The sequence below is a fragment of the Canis aureus genome, chromosome 22 (assembly GCF_053574225.1).
Source record: "Canis aureus isolate CA01 chromosome 22, VMU_Caureus_v.1.0, whole genome shotgun sequence".
NCBI classification, from domain to species: domain Eukaryota; kingdom Metazoa; phylum Chordata; class Mammalia; order Carnivora; family Canidae; genus Canis; species Canis aureus.
Genome location: NC_135632.1, coordinates 25,337,170 through 25,352,991, shown reverse-complemented (window position 1 = coordinate 25,352,991; position 15,822 = coordinate 25,337,170). Strand labels below are relative to the sequence as shown.

The following is a 15,822-nucleotide window of genomic DNA, read 5'->3' as shown; positions in this document are numbered from 1 at the left end:
TTGCTTGGACTCTGCAGGGAAATTCAGTCGTGGCCAGAGGGTTTTGTTGCTGATTCCTGATGCAATCTCATGGGCCACTCTTGGGGAAGATGAATTTACTGTCCAAAAGAAATAGCATGTGAGCCAATTATGTAATTTTAAATTTTCTGGTAGTTATAGTAAAAAAGTCAAAGATGCAGATGAAATTAATTTGAATAAGGTATTCTATTTAACCAACTATATCCAAAATACTGCCATTTCATCGTGTAATCATTATGAAAAGTGAGATCACTAACAATTCTTTTTTGGGACTGTCTTTAAAATTTGGGGTGCTTTTGGGATGCCTGGGTGGCTCCGCAGTTAAGCATTTGTGTTTGGCCCAGGGTGTGATCCTGGAGTCCCGGGATCGAGTCCTGCATTGGGCTCCTTGCTTGGAGCCTGCTTCTCCCTCTGCCTCTCTGCCTCTCTCTCTGTGTCTCTCATGAATAAATAAATAGAATCTTTAAAAAGAAATTTGGGGTGCTTCACACTCACTGTGGGTTAAGGACATTTCAAATGCTCGATAGCCACATGTGATTGGTGGCGGTCTAACATATGCTCCGCTATGATTCATGTGCATTCTCCTACTTGACATTCCTTGAAAGTGGGGACCGTGTTGTGACAGTTCTGTCCTTCTCCCTAGCTGTTGGGGAGTGTGAATTGGGTCGAGGGCCTGTCTGGCAGAGTGACCGCGCTTAGCGGGACTTGCAGTGCCTGGAGTCTGGTCACAGCTCGGCTTCTCACCAGCTGTGTGGCCTGGCTGGGTCTCTTAGAGCCACTTGTAGAGTGAAGCCATTGGACTGGGATCTCCGGGGGCCCTTCTGGTCCTGACATGATTGCATCGAGCCATGGATCTGGGCGGGGATGGTGTCGGGGACCCCGGTATCCACCTTGGCATCGCTAGCAAGTGAGAGCTGCTCTGGGAAAGGGCACGGATGGCCACACCTGTGGTTTGCCATTTCCAGCTCTGACCGAGACTTGGCATGTTTATCTGGTCTCTTGGGTCCTGGACTGAAAATTCTCTACTCGCCTCCCTGGCACCTACTCCCTCATCCAGCATTTACAAGAGCCTGCAGGTACCAGGGCTGTTCCTGCTTGGAAGGGCAGAGGTGGACAGGGCAGGTGCCAGCCCTTAGGAAGCTCATCTTTTGGAGGGCGGGTTGGGCCAGAGGGAGCCCCTGCCATTTTCTGAGGCCTCACGAGGCTTCTTTCTTGCACAGGCTCAGCTGGAAGCTCAGAAAGCCACACAGGACTTCCAGAGGGCCACAGAGGTGCTCCGTGCCGCCAAGGAAACCATCTCCCTGGCTGAGCAGCGGCTGCTGGAGGATGACAAGCGACAGTTCGACTCCGCCTGGCAAGAGATGCTGAATCACGCCACCCAGAGGGTATGAGTCACAGCCGTGTGCGCCTGTACAGGGTGGTCCTGGTTTTCAAGCATGCGTCTGTGTCTGCAGGTGCCTGCATGCGTGTGGACATCTGCACCGGGTGCCCTCCCTCCCTTTCGTGGGTGGGGTGTGGGAGCATCCTTCACGCTTCTCCTCATCCTTGTGACCTGGACTACCCCCTGGTCCTGATGAGCTCTGTGTGCCCTGGTTCCCCCACGCAGAGGAAACAGACTTCCCAGGCTTGTTGCCTAGAAACGCTGTCTGAAAGTCACAGGTTGTCTCTCCGTGGGGGGGTCTCTGCTGGCCTGGTACTCAGCCATACTCCGAGTGACAGTCCCCCAGTAACGGGCCTAGCTGTTCCTTCCCTGTGTCAGTGGAGGTTTGTCTGGTTCAGATCATCCCTGAAGGTCTTGACTGTGGATTGGGCTTCCTGGAGGGACCAGGTTATTTTCCAGGGCCCATTCCCACTAAGTTGCAAGGGGAATAGCTGAGTTTAGAATTCCAGGTAGAAGAGTGATTAATGGCCCCAAATCATGTGGGGCCTGGACTTGGGATGTGTGCGCTGCTGGCAGAAGGGTGGGGGCCATGATAGATGAGACCAGAATCCAGTGGGCACAGGCTTGACCTTCGGGTTGGGCTGGGCTGGGCTTTGAGCAGCCAGCATGGGAACAGGAAGTGGGCTGTGTATGATCTTTACCCTGATTTGACTTGTAGGTTTTATGCCATTATTGTTTGGCTTTTTACCAGCTCCCATGACCTGTTCTCTGACCACATTGCTCAGAATCAAGATAGCTACTTGGTTCAGTTGGAATCATTACCTCTACCTAACTCTACTGGGTTTTCTAGGAGTCACACAGAATAGTCTTGATTCTCCCCCCTGCCCCCCACCCCCCTTCTCCAGGCAGATTTGCTGCAGGCTGAGTGGGAAAGCTGACACGTGGCTCCAGCAGCTCCAACCACGGCCTTAGATAGAGGTGTGACGTAGAGGGGGCTGCAACCCCCCTGGTCTTGCCACCTGTGGGGCTAGAATAGAAAAGTCAGCAGTTAATGCCAGCAGCCTCTCTCTCTTCACTGTCACCTGCCACAGTGGCTCAAGTCATAGGGGATCTGGTAACTAAAGATGGTCTTGTGCTTCCCTAAACAGCCTGACACACAAATGACTTCTAGTCAGGCCTTTGTACCACCTTCCCCTGAAGCCCAAGATACCTGGCCTGGCTTTGTGTGGCTTTGGGCCTCCTGCCCCCTAGTGGACGTGTGATGCTCAGAGAGACAAACAGGCTGGAATAGCTTTTCTGGGTCAGCCAGCGAGAAACCAAAGTAGAAGTTGGAAATTTACAAGCCACAGTCTGACAGATGTGGAAAGGACCAAAAAAAAAAGAAAAAAAGAAAAAACAAAAAACAAAAAACAAAAAAGCTTCTTCCAGGAAATTAGGTAAAGGTCTCCTTTTCCTTTTTGTCCTCCCTCCACCCCAATTGGAGATCTAAATCAGCCTTAAGAAATCATTTCAGAAACTATTTAATCTGTGTTGTTTTTTTTTTTTAAAAAAGATTTTATTTATTCATGAGAGACACAGACAGGCAGGCAGAGGGAGAAGCAGGCTCCATGGGAAGCCTGATGTGGGACTTGATCCCAGGACTCCAGGATCACGCCCTGAGCCAAAGGTAGGCGCTAAACTGCTGAGCCACCCAGGGATCCCCTAATCCGTTCTTTAGAAAGGAACAAATAATCTGTTCTTTAAAAAGGAACAAATATATTTATTTATTTATGCTTTTTTTTTTTTTTTTTTAACTTCTTTTGGAAGTCCTGGGGCTCTAGGGTGGATGGTGAGTGGTTGATCAAGAAGAGGCGTCCCCGGGACTTCCACATTGCACAGCTGTTCATACTGTTGTCTTTGAGAGTGCTATTTGGGGTTGTGCGGTGCACAACTTGTGAGGCTTTACAAGATGGCCCCAGGCCTCCTGAGGTCACACGGGCTCCTCAGGGCCTGGGGATGGTCTTCTGATGTGTGTCCTCACTGAAGCCACTGGAGGCTTCTTGGTTGTGGGGATAACCACTGCAGACTAGCAGGTGTTCTGGGTCACAGGCTGGGATTCCTACCCTAGAGCTGCTCTTCTCTTCCCCAGGTTCCTTCATCATTGCATAGGTTTGAACTGCTGAGGGAGAAGGAAAGTTCGAAACTGACACCAGCTGGAGACAAAGCTGGTGACAGCCCTCTCCAACCACGTCCTGCATTATTGAGAAACAGCCTAGAAAGGGGCATGCTGAACTTGATGTATGGTGCAAACCCTCCTTTTTAGGTTGACTGTGGATCTCCCTCGGGATTTAGCATTTCCCCAGACAAGGCTCATGTTGCCCGCTCCCCAAACCTCATGGGGTTGGCACACTTGATCTGTGGAATGCTGGTTGCTGAGGACAGTGAGGGGTACAGACTGTGCCTCCTGCCTTCTCTGATTTCTGGATGCCCTAGGAAGCCCACTTCTTCAGAAGAAGGGAGCTAGTTTCATCTCACCCTCTTTTTCCCAAAAAAAGTACCACTTAATGGTCTGGTCAGAGGTCCAGAGCTCAGGAAGTTCCGGGCTGTTTTGAGGAAGTGGCGGTGGTTTGGGCTGCGTGTGCCCTCCCCCTGGGCACCATGGAGGAGCACCGCAGCAAGTACCCTTGTTCTTGCCCAGGCCATCAGTCTGTCTGCTTTGTTCCCTTCAGACTTCTTATTCTGATGTTGAGCAGCCACACCCTGAAGGCAAGGCTGAAGCCAGCATTCTAGGAAACTGTAAGCAATGCCGGGAGTCCCAGTATTCTCTCTTAGGCCACACGTTATGCCACCCACAGGGACAAAAGGATGGTTGTCTGCTTGGTGCTGGGGTCAAGAAGGGCCTTAGGAGCCATAGTAGGTGAGGCAGAGTGGTCGAGCCTGCACTTGAAGGGCCTCCAGGGGATGCAGGGCCTGGGGTCCCTGCTGCTCACTACTTGAGGGCTTGGGCAGCAGAGGCTCCTCCAGCTTCGGCCGTTTTGGCTTTGAAGCAGTGACTTTATGGGAAAGTGACTGCTTTTCATCAAGTGGGAAAGGAGACCTGGCATCTGAGGGGACAGGAACTGGCTTTTCAGAGACCTGTCAAAAGAGAGCAGATAGAGGAAGAAGCAACCGCGACTTAGAAATGGGGAGACATTAACGGTTGGTGAAAGGGCAGCAGGTGGCCTCTGGAGAGGAGAGGAGAGGACACTGAGCCCGCCTCGAGTCCTAGGTGGTTTGCGTGTGTGGAGACTGCCTGGGTGCAGGGACGCCAGGCCTGCCAGTGGCACACGCAGAGCTGTCGAGGCCAGCTTCCCTGACGCTGCTGCGTGTGTGCCACCTGCCTCCTGCACGGCGATGAGAAGCCACTTCCGTGGGCCCCCTCGACCAGGGGTGCAGCAGAATCTGAAAAGCGTCTGAACCAGCTGCCTGAGGTTCTGAGGAGACCCTGAAGCCGCCTCCCCGGGGGAGAGGAGGGCCCTGACCTCTGCTCTGGGATGTCAAGGGTGGTGGAGCAAATGGGAATACCCTGGGCTTTGCACAGCCGTCGAGAAAGCCAGAACACAAGGCTGTGAGGAGCCACGCCAGGTAGACGTCTTGCAGCCCCACCAGGAGGTGTCCAGCCGACGCCTGTTCAGGCCCAGCTCTTGGAGCTCGATTGCGTGCTGCCGTGAGTGGGGTCCCTAGGACTCTGGGACCCAGCTGCCCGCCTGCCCTGGGCCTTACGGAGGGGCAGGCTGGCTCTCCCGGACCCGCACTTCTCTGTCCTGCTGACTAGGAGGAGGGGCAGCGACCCACCCCTCGGGTGCTGGTTCTGGCCACTAGGGTCGACTAGCCTCAGACCTCGGCATCGGGCCCCGGGTGGGTGGTCGGTTCCCAGGCCTTTGGGACAGGCCGCGAGGTAGACACACCTACAGGTGACCATGGCCAGCAGGCCCCCTCCAGGATAGGGCCCTCTGTGGGGAGGAGGTTCTCAGGCATCCTGAGGGAGTCTACGTCTGATCCTGTTCGGTGGTATGTCCTTCGGGAGCCCCCCGGCTCCAGGGGAGGGGGTGGGGAGCTGATTGCTGCCTGTCTTCCTTTGTCGAGTCCTGCGTGCTCATCACGTCGGGGCTGGCAGATGGGGTGTTGGGATGTGGGTGCAGGAAGGGACTGCAGCCTGTGCTAATAAGGCCTGTGCTTTCAGCCAGCTGTGCTTCCCCCCCGCTTCACATCCTTCACCCCAGCTGCCACCCGGAGAGCCCGCTCAAGTGCCCCCTCTGAGCTGCTGCGGCCCTCCTGCCAGCCCAGATCCCGTGCTGTCTTGAGTGGCAGCCACTGCTGCGGGCACATCTATACCTGTTAGGCTGCTCCGGGCACACTGTAGGCGCTCAAGTAGTATGTGCACCTGTGGGTGCACGGTGATGCTGGTTCACAAGAAAAGCCCGTTGAGATGGGGGCAGCAGTTCTGTGCAGAGATTGGAGTCTGGACCAGGTAGTATCAGCCCAGGCTTGGGAGGAGGGTAGGAGTGGCCCCCGGGAGGCCCAGGGCAATGGCAGTGTTCACCCCTGCTCTGAGTGGCCCTTGTGCATCCGGTGGCTCCACCCAGCCTGTGGCCGCCTTGAGGCCCTGAGGGACTTCCTTGTTGCTCCTTCTGTGGCTTGCCGGCGCTTGATGTGGCTTGGCCTTCCTAGCAGAGCCCCTTTACTGTGCCGCCCAGCCCTCCCTTTGCCCATCATTGCTCCTGCCTAGGCGATGCTGAGCTTCAGATGGCGGGGGGCGGGGGGCGGGGGTGTCCTCAATTACCATGCAACCAAGGCAGCATGCTTGGTGGCTTTCTCCCTGGAGGCAGAAAGAGGATTTGGGGGTGAGGGGGCTCCCTCTGGGGGTTGCGTGTTTGTAGGGGTGCAGATTGGGCTGGGAGACAGCCAATGTGGCCTGAAGTAGGGGACAGTGACACGCACGCTGCCCCCTCGGTCTTCACTGGCTATATTGCCAAGTGGTCAGAGCTTCCTGTGTTTAATTTCAGACAGACTTTGCTGCTTTTTGCAGACCAGAGGCTGAGATAGACGAGGGCCTGTGTGCAGCTGGTGTGGATCCTGCTTCTTGTGGGGACCCTTCCTGTTCGTAGCCACGAATCACAGCTTTTATGAATCGCTCTATTTAAAATGCTTTCGCACCACTCCTTAAAGAGGAGCCTGGTATCATGTCCAATGGTAACGCAGCCGTTCTCCACCAATATGAGTCTTCATCTGTCTCATAAACTTGGGGTTTCGGGTTTTTGTGAAGGTCATGTTGGCAAATCCTTAATGCTTAAGCTTCAGGACAAGACTGAAGAGTTGCTGCTGTTTCCCTAAGTGTCCAAGTATGGGATGGTTTTTGTGCCCTTCATTTCAAAACTGTGAAATCTTTGGTGTCTGAAGCAGAGGGGAAGGGTTTCTTAGCCCTGGGCTTGGTCGAGAAGTCATTTTAGCAAGCATGTCGCCTCATGGCAGCCTAGATCAATTCCCTCGTACTTCTCTTCTCTGAATGGTTTTAATTCTGTTAAATTAAGAGTATCTCAAGCATTGAAGCCTTTGCTAAGATATGTATGTTCTTAAAAGGTACAAGTGTAACTGATAAACATAAAACGAACATAGTTCTTTAACTCCCTAATTAAGGAGGAAACTAGTAAGATGTTATATTTCAAAGGAGAAGCTCGTGTATAGAAAATCAGGAATGCTGAAATGAGTTTGTAAACTTGTGGAATGGGTCAGTATTTATGGGGCGATCAGTCATGAAATCCATCTCCATGGGATGCACTTCATCTTCATTTCTAGGGTCAGAATCATCTGTAGTATTGTCTGTTTTATACAACAGGCTTTGTTCTGCTGCTTTCTTTATGTAACGGACGAAAGGACCATCATTTTCATGCATCAAGGGATGCACCTTTCAGCGGCCTTGTTTTTGGCCATCGACAATCCCCGATTGTTTGTTGTAAAATGAATTTTTATCCACAGGTTCAACGAGACATCGCCACTAGAATTTCCTGCCAGAACGCTGACTGGTCCCCTGGTCTCATGCATGCCTGTGACCCCCAGAATCTGATCTGGATGACCTGATATTCATTTGCATAAATGTGAAGGTTGCCCCTTCTGGATCCCGGATTCTTTTGTGTCCCTGGCTGATGCAGGATATTCGGGAAAGGGCCAACCAGCTGACGTGGCGATCGCCTTGCCATTCTGACGCGGTCGTGCCCAGTGGTGCTAGGTCTCCCTGTTCTTGGATGTCCCTGTGGTGCCGTTGGCCTATTTGCGTGCCTGACACCCCCCGCGCCAAGCCAAGGGCCGAGGAGCCCACAGCGGCTATTTAGGGCCGGGAGGCCTGAGCAGCATGAGGTGGACATCGATTAAATCAGAGAATGCTTCATTTCTCTCTGATTTTTGCTTTTCCTTTTGTTACTCAGGCAAGGCCACGGCCAGTCTGGCTGTTTCACCTCGCCTGACCAGACTTTCCAAAACAGGTTGACAGAGAAAAGTGGTCCTCTTCTGTTTGGGATTTAGTTGAATCTTAGTTTGTCCACAGATTTCCTCTTTAAAAAAAAAAAAAAAAAAAAATGATAGAAGAAATACCCCAACAAGGGACTATCTGGCCAGGCTGACGTCTGCTGTCGTTTGAAGGTCATGGAGGCGGAGCAGACCAAGACGAGGAGCGAGCTGGTGCACAAGGAGACGGCGGCCCGGTACAACGCGGCCATGGGCCGCATGCGGCAGCTGGAGAAGAAACTCAAGAGAGCCATCAACAAGTCCAAGTGAGTCGGGCGCATGGGGCCCTGGGGCCGGGGGCGAGCGTCCTTCTCTTGTGCATCTTCTCCACCTTTTGTGTGCCGCACACAGGGACCCGCCTCATCAGAGCCCCCCATGTTCTCAGTAACCCCCAGAGGCAGGAAGTGACCAGCCGTGACTGACCTGGGAGACACAGAAAAAGGAATTTCAAAAGCAAGCCATTGCGTGGCTCGTTGGCTGGGGGCCGGGGCTGGGCTTTGGGACACTCTGTGCTGCTGGCTCTGGTGGGCGGCGTGGGCGAGCGTTTCCTTTGAGTTTACCTGTCAGCATCATGGGGATGAGCTGTGTGCACAGCACACATTCTCTCTGGACCCGGATCCGATGAAATGGTGCAAGACTGGCTTTAATGGAGGTTTTTGCAAGCTTTTTTTCACTGCTGCTGTATATTTTTATATAGTAATGATGTTGGGGACAAGCCCCCTGCTTCACTTACAGTTGCTGGGCCTCCAAGCCAAAGAGCTTCCCAGGGAGTGAACAGCTCAAGAATAAAGTACTGTCTACTCTTAACGCTTGACACCAAAGTTCCAAAAAAGAGCCAGGGTCTTTTGACTGACCCAGAACCTGGGGGCTAGTAGAATGTTGGCCTTTGTCCTCTCTCTTGCCCATGACCTGGCTGGGTCTGCAGACTGACACTCATGGACAGAAAGCAAGAGGACCCCTCTGAGCCTCCATCCTTTTGGTGAGGGAGGAATAATGCTTCTCCCTTCTCCAGTGACAGGTGTGTGTTGAGGCAGTCCCTTCTCCAGCCTCGTCTATTCTTTTTTTTAAAGATATTATTTTTTTGACAGCAAGTGAGAGAGCGAGAGCAAGTGAGAGTGTACAAGTAGGCAGAGTGGGAGGGAGGGGAGAAGCAGGCTCCCCACCGAGCAGGGAGCCTGACATGGGGCTCCATCCCAGGATCCTGGGATCATGACCTGAGCCAAAGGCAGAGGCTTAACTGACTGAGCCACCCAGGCAACCCCAGCCTTGTCTGTTCTTTACTCTGAAGGAGACAGCCTCCTCCTTAGGAGAAGGGGATCTGGGCTTCCTTAGCTGCTGGGCACGCCCTGGATGGTCCTGAAGAGCCTCCTACAGAGGAAAGTGAACCAAGGTTTAAGGGCCCCAGGATGAGTGTTCACATGTGTGGGTCCCACAGGTCTTGAGATGGGTGGGCCCTTTGAGCAGTTCTGACTGGCACCTGTGTCCATCTACGAGTATCATCTTCATCTCCTGGCCTTGTCAGAGTTGACGAAATCCTGGACGGTTGGCCTGCCAGCCCTAGCTAGTGGTGTCTGTCGGGGTCGTCGTATTCTCACCCTCACAGTTTTGTGTCTTCCACAGGCCTTATTTTGAACTCAAGGCAAAGTACTACGTGCAGCTTGAGGTATGTGTGGCGTTCTTTGGCTTTGCTGTTGACTTTTCTGCACTCAAAGCTCCACTTTTATGTGGTAGTGGACTTTCTACTGGCATATTGGTAGAAGAGGTGAATGGAGAGAGAAACACATTCTTTACTGAGTTTTCAGGACTCAAAATGGCCTTGGTTGGGTCTTCAGTGGCCTCTGAAGTGTTCTGAATCTGCTGCCCAGCCACTTTCTGTACTGTCCCCGGGCAGTGGCTCCTCGGGGCTCCTAGGACCAGTGTCGTCATCACCCGGGAAGTGTAGGTTCCTAAGCCCCACCCCAGACACAGACTGCAGGTGGAGCCCAGCCATCTGTGTTTTAAAAAGGCCTCCAGGGGATTTTAATGCAAGTTCGAGAACCCCAGTACGAGGGACCAAATGGCCAGAAAGTGGGACCGGTGTGAGTTAGACACCCCTTACTGTTTCTCTGGGGGCTTTATTCCGCCAGTGGTAGTTTCTGGTTCTTAGCTCGAGTTTGTCACCTGGATGGGGGTTGGGGCTGGTGGGGACTGCTGTTTTATCTGGTGTGTGGATAGCTAGATGAGAGAAATCAGGCCATCGGTCACATCTTGGGGAAGTTTGGAGTAGAGTGACGGGCAGAAAATGGGCTTGAACCTGTCATTCAAAAGCCTCTCCAGGCCGGGAGTGGCTGCCTCCACTTACTGAGCCTCCTCTTCTCCTGAGCAGCAGCTGAAGAAGACTGTGGATGACCTGCAGGCCAAACTGGCCCTGGCGAAAGGCGAGTACAAGACGGCCCTGAAGAACCTGGAGATGATCTCCGACGAGATCCACGAGCGGCGGCGCTCCAGCGCCATGGGGCCCCGGGGCTGCGGCGTGGGGGCCGAGGGCAGCAGCACGTCGGTGGAGGACCTGTCAGGGAGCAAGCCTGAGCCAGATGCCGTTTCCGGTGAGTTGGGGGCTCCTGCGCAAGGGCGAGATGACGCCGTAGCTTGTGTGGTCTGCTTCCAGAGCTGTCTCGCCAGTATGGAAGCGCCTCAGAGTTGGCAGGCCGGAGACTTGGCTTTCTCATGGCTTCCCACATTTTGCGGGACACCGTATTCATCGAGGTGCTACTGAGTGTTCTCAGAGTCAGGCTTCTGTGGTGGATGAGTTTGGAAAATGTTACACTTTCACGCTCCCTGACATTCAGAGTATGTGTTAGAACATTCAGGGCTCTGAGCAGTACTGCGGGAAGGGAGAGTTGCCTAATAGGGCCCCGTGCACTTCGACTGGATTCAAATCCTGGCTCCCCCGTAGTACATGATGTGGGCAAGGGCTCAACTCTGTTTCTTTACCTGTAAAATACGGAGTATGAGTACCTGGTATCCACTGAGTAGAAGGGAGGTTGGGATTAAATGAAATAATGTAGGCACCCAGAAAGTCTGAAAATGGTGGCCCTCACTGGTATCGAACCGTGGAGACCTTTTTTCCCCCAGGGCGAGCCCGTGGGAAACTGATAGACAAATTTGGTGTGCCCCGCACTTTTATCATTTTACTTTTTTCACCATGATAAGTATACTCTTGAATTCCCATCCCCTATTTCCTCCATCCCTCTGCCCCCTCCCCTCTGGTAACCATCAATTCTCTGTAGTTAAGTCTGTTTGTTTGTTTTTTTTTTCTTTTTCTTCATTTATTTCTTAAATTCCACATCTGAGTGAAATCATACGGTATTTGTCTTTGACTGATCTCGCTTAGCATTATACCCTTTTGCTCCATTCATGCCATTGCCAGTGGCAAGATTTCAATCTTTTTGATGGCTGAGTAATATTCTACACCCACCCCCCCATCCATTGGTGTAGACACTTGGGCTACTGATACCTTGGCTATTGTAAATAATGCTGCTATAAACATAGGGGTGCATGTATCCCTTTGAATTAGTTTTTGTATATTTCTGGGTAAATACCCAGTACTGCGCTTCCTGAATCATAGGATAGTTGTATTTTTAACTTTTTGAGGAAACTCCAGACTGTTTGCCACAAAGGCTGTGCCAGTTTGCATTCCCACTACAGTGCAGGAGGGTTCCTTTTTCTCCACATCCTCACCAACACCTGTTTTCTTGTGTTTTTGATTTTAGCTATTCTGACAGGTGTGAGGTGATATCTCATTGTGGTTTTGATTTGCTTTTCCCTGATGATGAGTGATGTTGATCTTTAGGTGTCTGTTGGCCATCTGGATGCCTTTGGAGAGATGATGTCTGTGCATGTCTTCTGCCCATTTCTTAACTGGATTATTTGGGTTTTTTTGGGTGTGGGTTGACTTGTATAAATTCCCTTAATATTGGATATGTTTTCCTTCACTGTGCAGAAGCTCTTTGACGTAGTCCCAATAGTTTATTGCTTTCATTTTCCTTGCCTCAGGAGGCCTATCTCAAAAAATGCTGCTACGACTGATGTCAGAGACATTATTGCCTGTGTTCTTTTCTAGGATATTTATGGTTTCAGGTCTCACATTTAGGTCTTTAATCCATTTTGAATTTATTTTTGCGTATGGTGAAAGAAAATAGTTGTTTTCCCTTTAGATTAAGAAAACTTCCAGCACTGTCTTTGCACACTTCCTTCCGTTTTCTGTGGAATAATCCTTATTGGTGCTCTCAAGGAGGTCCTTCTGGAGTTTTAAAATTCAGTAAACAAATGTTTAAGCCAGGTCCAACGGAAAGGAAAATCGGATCATCAGTAATGTGTGAGGTACTCTACTACCCATCTTCTCATATGGAGGAGAACATGAAGCTCAGAGAGGCTGAGGAAGGCTACACAGCAATTAGTGGAGAACAGGATCTGAGTTCAGATATGAGCCTGTTTTCTGAGCTCAGCATTTCAGTAATTTTCATTTATGGTAGTCCTTTAGGGGATGCTACTGCTGTATCTCCCCCACCTCCCTCAACCACTGCTGTTTTTAAAGATAGGGAGGAGGGAAAAAGAGAATAGGAAAGGTCTAAAAAGCAGGATTGTATGCAGGCTGAGGGGAAAACAGTGAAAGGTGAATGTGGCTTTCAAACCACAAGAATGATCTGTCCTCTGAACCTTGCTTATTCTGATCCACAAAATGAGGCCCAAGTTTAGAGCATTTTAAAGGAATTTTGTCCTTTTGCAGCAAATGGTGATATACTTTGTCTTTTATGTGATCAGAAGGTGCCTGGAAGATCACAGAATCCCAACAGTTACTCCACACAGGACCATTTCTTTTTGTAGCTCCTACTTCTGCTGCATGGAAGCAGCTGTTACGGCTGACTGGCTTTGTTTAGTGTGCATCACAAAGGGCCACTCTCTTTCTGTACATGTGGATCTACCTGGGGACCTGGGGCGGAGAAAAGCCCCTGTTCTGGGGCAGATTCATCCTCCAACTTTAGGTAGTGTATTGAAGTAGTTGACACTGACTTCTAGGGCAGAAGTTAGGAGGTTATTTTAAGGACACGGGATATCCATGGGGTCCAACTGCTTCCCTTTGAAGTTGGCAGTCTGGCCATGCAGGCTTGGGAGGGTCAGGGTCCTTTTCTTAGGTGCCCACGGTGGCAAGGATTCTGTGGTCCCCAGGCCGCATCCAGCTGCCAGCCAGCAGTGCACACATCTAGAGGGGTTTCAGGAACTAGGTTGTTCTCCGTCAGAACCTACGACTGGTATTGTCTCTCCTCCTAGTGGCCTCCGAGGCCTTTGAAGATGATAACTGCAGCAACTTCGTGTCTGAAGATGACTCGGAAACCCAGTCTGTATCCAGCTTTAGTTCAGGGCCAACAAGCCCATCTGAGATGCCTGACCAGTTCCCTGCAGTCGTGAGGCCTGGCAGCTTGGATCTGCCCAGCCCTGTGTCTCTGTCAGAGTTTGGGATGATGTTCCCGGTATTGGGCCCTCGCAGTGAATGCAGTGGAGCCTCATCCCCCGAATGTGAGGTAGAACGAGGTGAGTGACCGCCCTCTCAGCAGTAGTGCCTTTGCCAGATGCCTCGCTGCCTCGGGAGCCAGCTTTCCGTGCTGCTCTAGACCTTTGCCAGGTCTCGGCACTCCCGTGCTGCATCCCTGGACCCCTGCGAATGTGCATTGTGTTGACCACAGAGATGCTGGCTGCTGTTTTGGGAGGGCTCTGCTTGGCTCTGCTTCCGAACACTTCCTCAAAGTGCAGCTTGGGTTCGGTCTTCGCTAACAGCCCTCTTGACAAGCATGTGCTAGAGGTTTGTTTCCTGGCTGTTAGGGTCTGACCAATCCTCTCTAAAGATAAGGGATATATAAAATGCCTTGACCAGTAAAAGCAATGTGTAGTCATGTGATGGAGAATGCTCTGTGACAGGCGCAGTTGGACAACCCTGGGAGATTCTGGAGGGCTGAGTTGCCTTGGGCTCAGGTGGTTCTTGGAATTGTCAGTATGTACTTAATCTCCTCTACATCTCTCTAGGAGACCGGGCAGAAGGAGCAGAGAATAAAACAAGCGACAAAGCCAACAACAATCGAGGTCTTAGCAACAGCAGTGGCAGTGGCAAGAGCCAAAGCAACACCTCCCGTGAGGGCCAGGCCTTGGAGAACAGGATGAAGCAGCTCTCTCTCCAGTGCTCAAAAGGAAGAGATGGGATTATTGCTGACATAAAAATGGTGCAGATTGGCTGATCCATCCGAAGCCCTGGCCCAAGTGCATAGCAGTATTTATACACGAAGCTGTATGGAGAACATTGTGCCAATAATCATTTAATATATGCCAAATCTTAAGCGTTTACTGTAAACTGCACTAATGAAGTTGTGACCTTGAGGGCTGAAGAGTTTCCTTCTGGGAAGAGCTCTTGGGCTGGTTTTTCAGAGTGGAGGCGTTGTTGCAGTGGACTGTGACCAGGGTCACAGCCTCTGTGGAATATTACCTGTAACAGTGTTATGGAAGCAATAACTAGTTCCTGTGAAAGAACCCGAGCCAGGAAAGGGGCTGGGAAGCTGAGCCAAACCGGGGTCGACAGCTTGCTTCTTTCCCTTCTCTTATCCTCAGATTGGGAAAATGGAGATGTTCTCTCCTTTATATCCCAGGGGATCTAAATGACGCACACAAGAATGAAACTTAATCAGAACACCCCTTTTTGACCCAGCGAAGGCTTACAAAAATTCCAAGAACACGATTCATTTTCATCACCTCTGGTATTCAGAAGGGGCTTTTTAAAAAAAGCGTATAGACTGGGATACCCATTAGAACCATTTTCTATAAAGGTTACCATGAACTGCACTTTTTTTTTGGGGGGGGGGAGGTGAATGCCAACGTGGGGATGGGAGGGATGGAGGGTAGCAGGGACATACCATGGGTGGTGATTTGTGGCTGTGGGGGAGAAGAGTCTATAGCATAAACCTTATCCTACCAGCCAAGGGACTTAACTCTTAAGAGAAGTGCATGTAAAGAATGGTTGCCATTGTTTATATCTAGATTTGACAAGGTGTCAATTTCTCTGTAGGTTGTGACTTTAAAAAATTATTTAAGGGTAATGCTGCATTAGTATTTCTTAGAGGGAACTGTTCTTTAAAGATAGGAAAGGGAGTAGGCATGTGTTGGCACAGGCTGTTAAATAGAAGCAATGAAGTCTGTTATGCTAATAGTATGTGTTAAGATTGCTTTTCTTTCATGTTTTCATGGTTACATATATTTAGAGCACTGTATTTTATTTGTCCTTTTGTTTAAAAAAATAGCATTTCTAAAAGAAAAGCAACCCCATTTCAAGTTGTCTGTTAATTCTGATACAACTTGTATATTTTAGTCATTTGTAAATCTCTCCATACTGTAGTGTCTTCTCCTTTTTTAACGACTGATACAGTATCCTAATTACAAGGTTATTTTGTACTTGTCTTAATTCCTTGAGTGTAATAAAAATGGCCTAAGAAAATGTTTACCTTTCTGTGTCTTCAAATAAACCCTCAATCTTCCATTCTAGGCAACCTTCTTGCCACAAGGAAGAACATGGAATGCAGTGGTCAGCTGTCTTAATTTCCACTTAAGGTCCTGCATCCTACTAATTTAAGCCCCGGTTACCAAGGTTTGAGTTAGAATTCTGCTGCTGCTACTAAAGCTGGGCAGTAAGGAGACACAGCATTAGGAAAATGAAGACAAGGTGATTATGTAGGAATGCTTCCCAACCTCTGCTGCACTGGAATCTCTGGGGAAGCTTAAAGAATACTGTTGCTCTCTGCTATTATAACTCTAGAGCCCAGTATAATTAATTTGGGGTACACTTGCATACTGAACTTTTTTTTTTTAAAGATTTTATTTATTTA

At 50.4% G+C, this 15,822-nt stretch overlaps 1 protein-coding gene across 3 annotated transcripts in view; it reads left to right on the top strand.

The window, feature by feature from the left end:
• SH3BP5 (SH3 domain binding protein 5) overlaps nt 1–15,434 on the top strand; it is a 76,489-nt gene extending 61,055 nt beyond the window's left edge. For 2 of the 3 annotated variants that reach the window (XM_077865272.1, XM_077865271.1), the window contains exons 4-9: nt 1,239–1,403; nt 8,054–8,184; nt 9,539–9,581; nt 10,284–10,503; nt 13,229–13,489; nt 13,979–15,434. In XM_077865272.1, the coding sequence (XP_077721398.1) occupies nt 1,239–1,403; nt 8,054–8,184; nt 9,539–9,581; nt 10,284–10,503; nt 13,229–13,489; nt 13,979–14,187 (1,029 nt within the window). In that variant the 3' untranslated portion in view covers nt 14,188–15,434. Of the gene's footprint in view, nt 1–977; nt 1,095–1,238; nt 1,404–8,053; nt 8,185–9,538; nt 9,582–10,283; nt 10,504–13,228; nt 13,490–13,978 lie in introns of those variants that run through there. The other variant, XM_077865274.1, reaches the window with a different exon arrangement.
• Nucleotides 15,435–15,822: the final 388 nt, after the last annotated feature.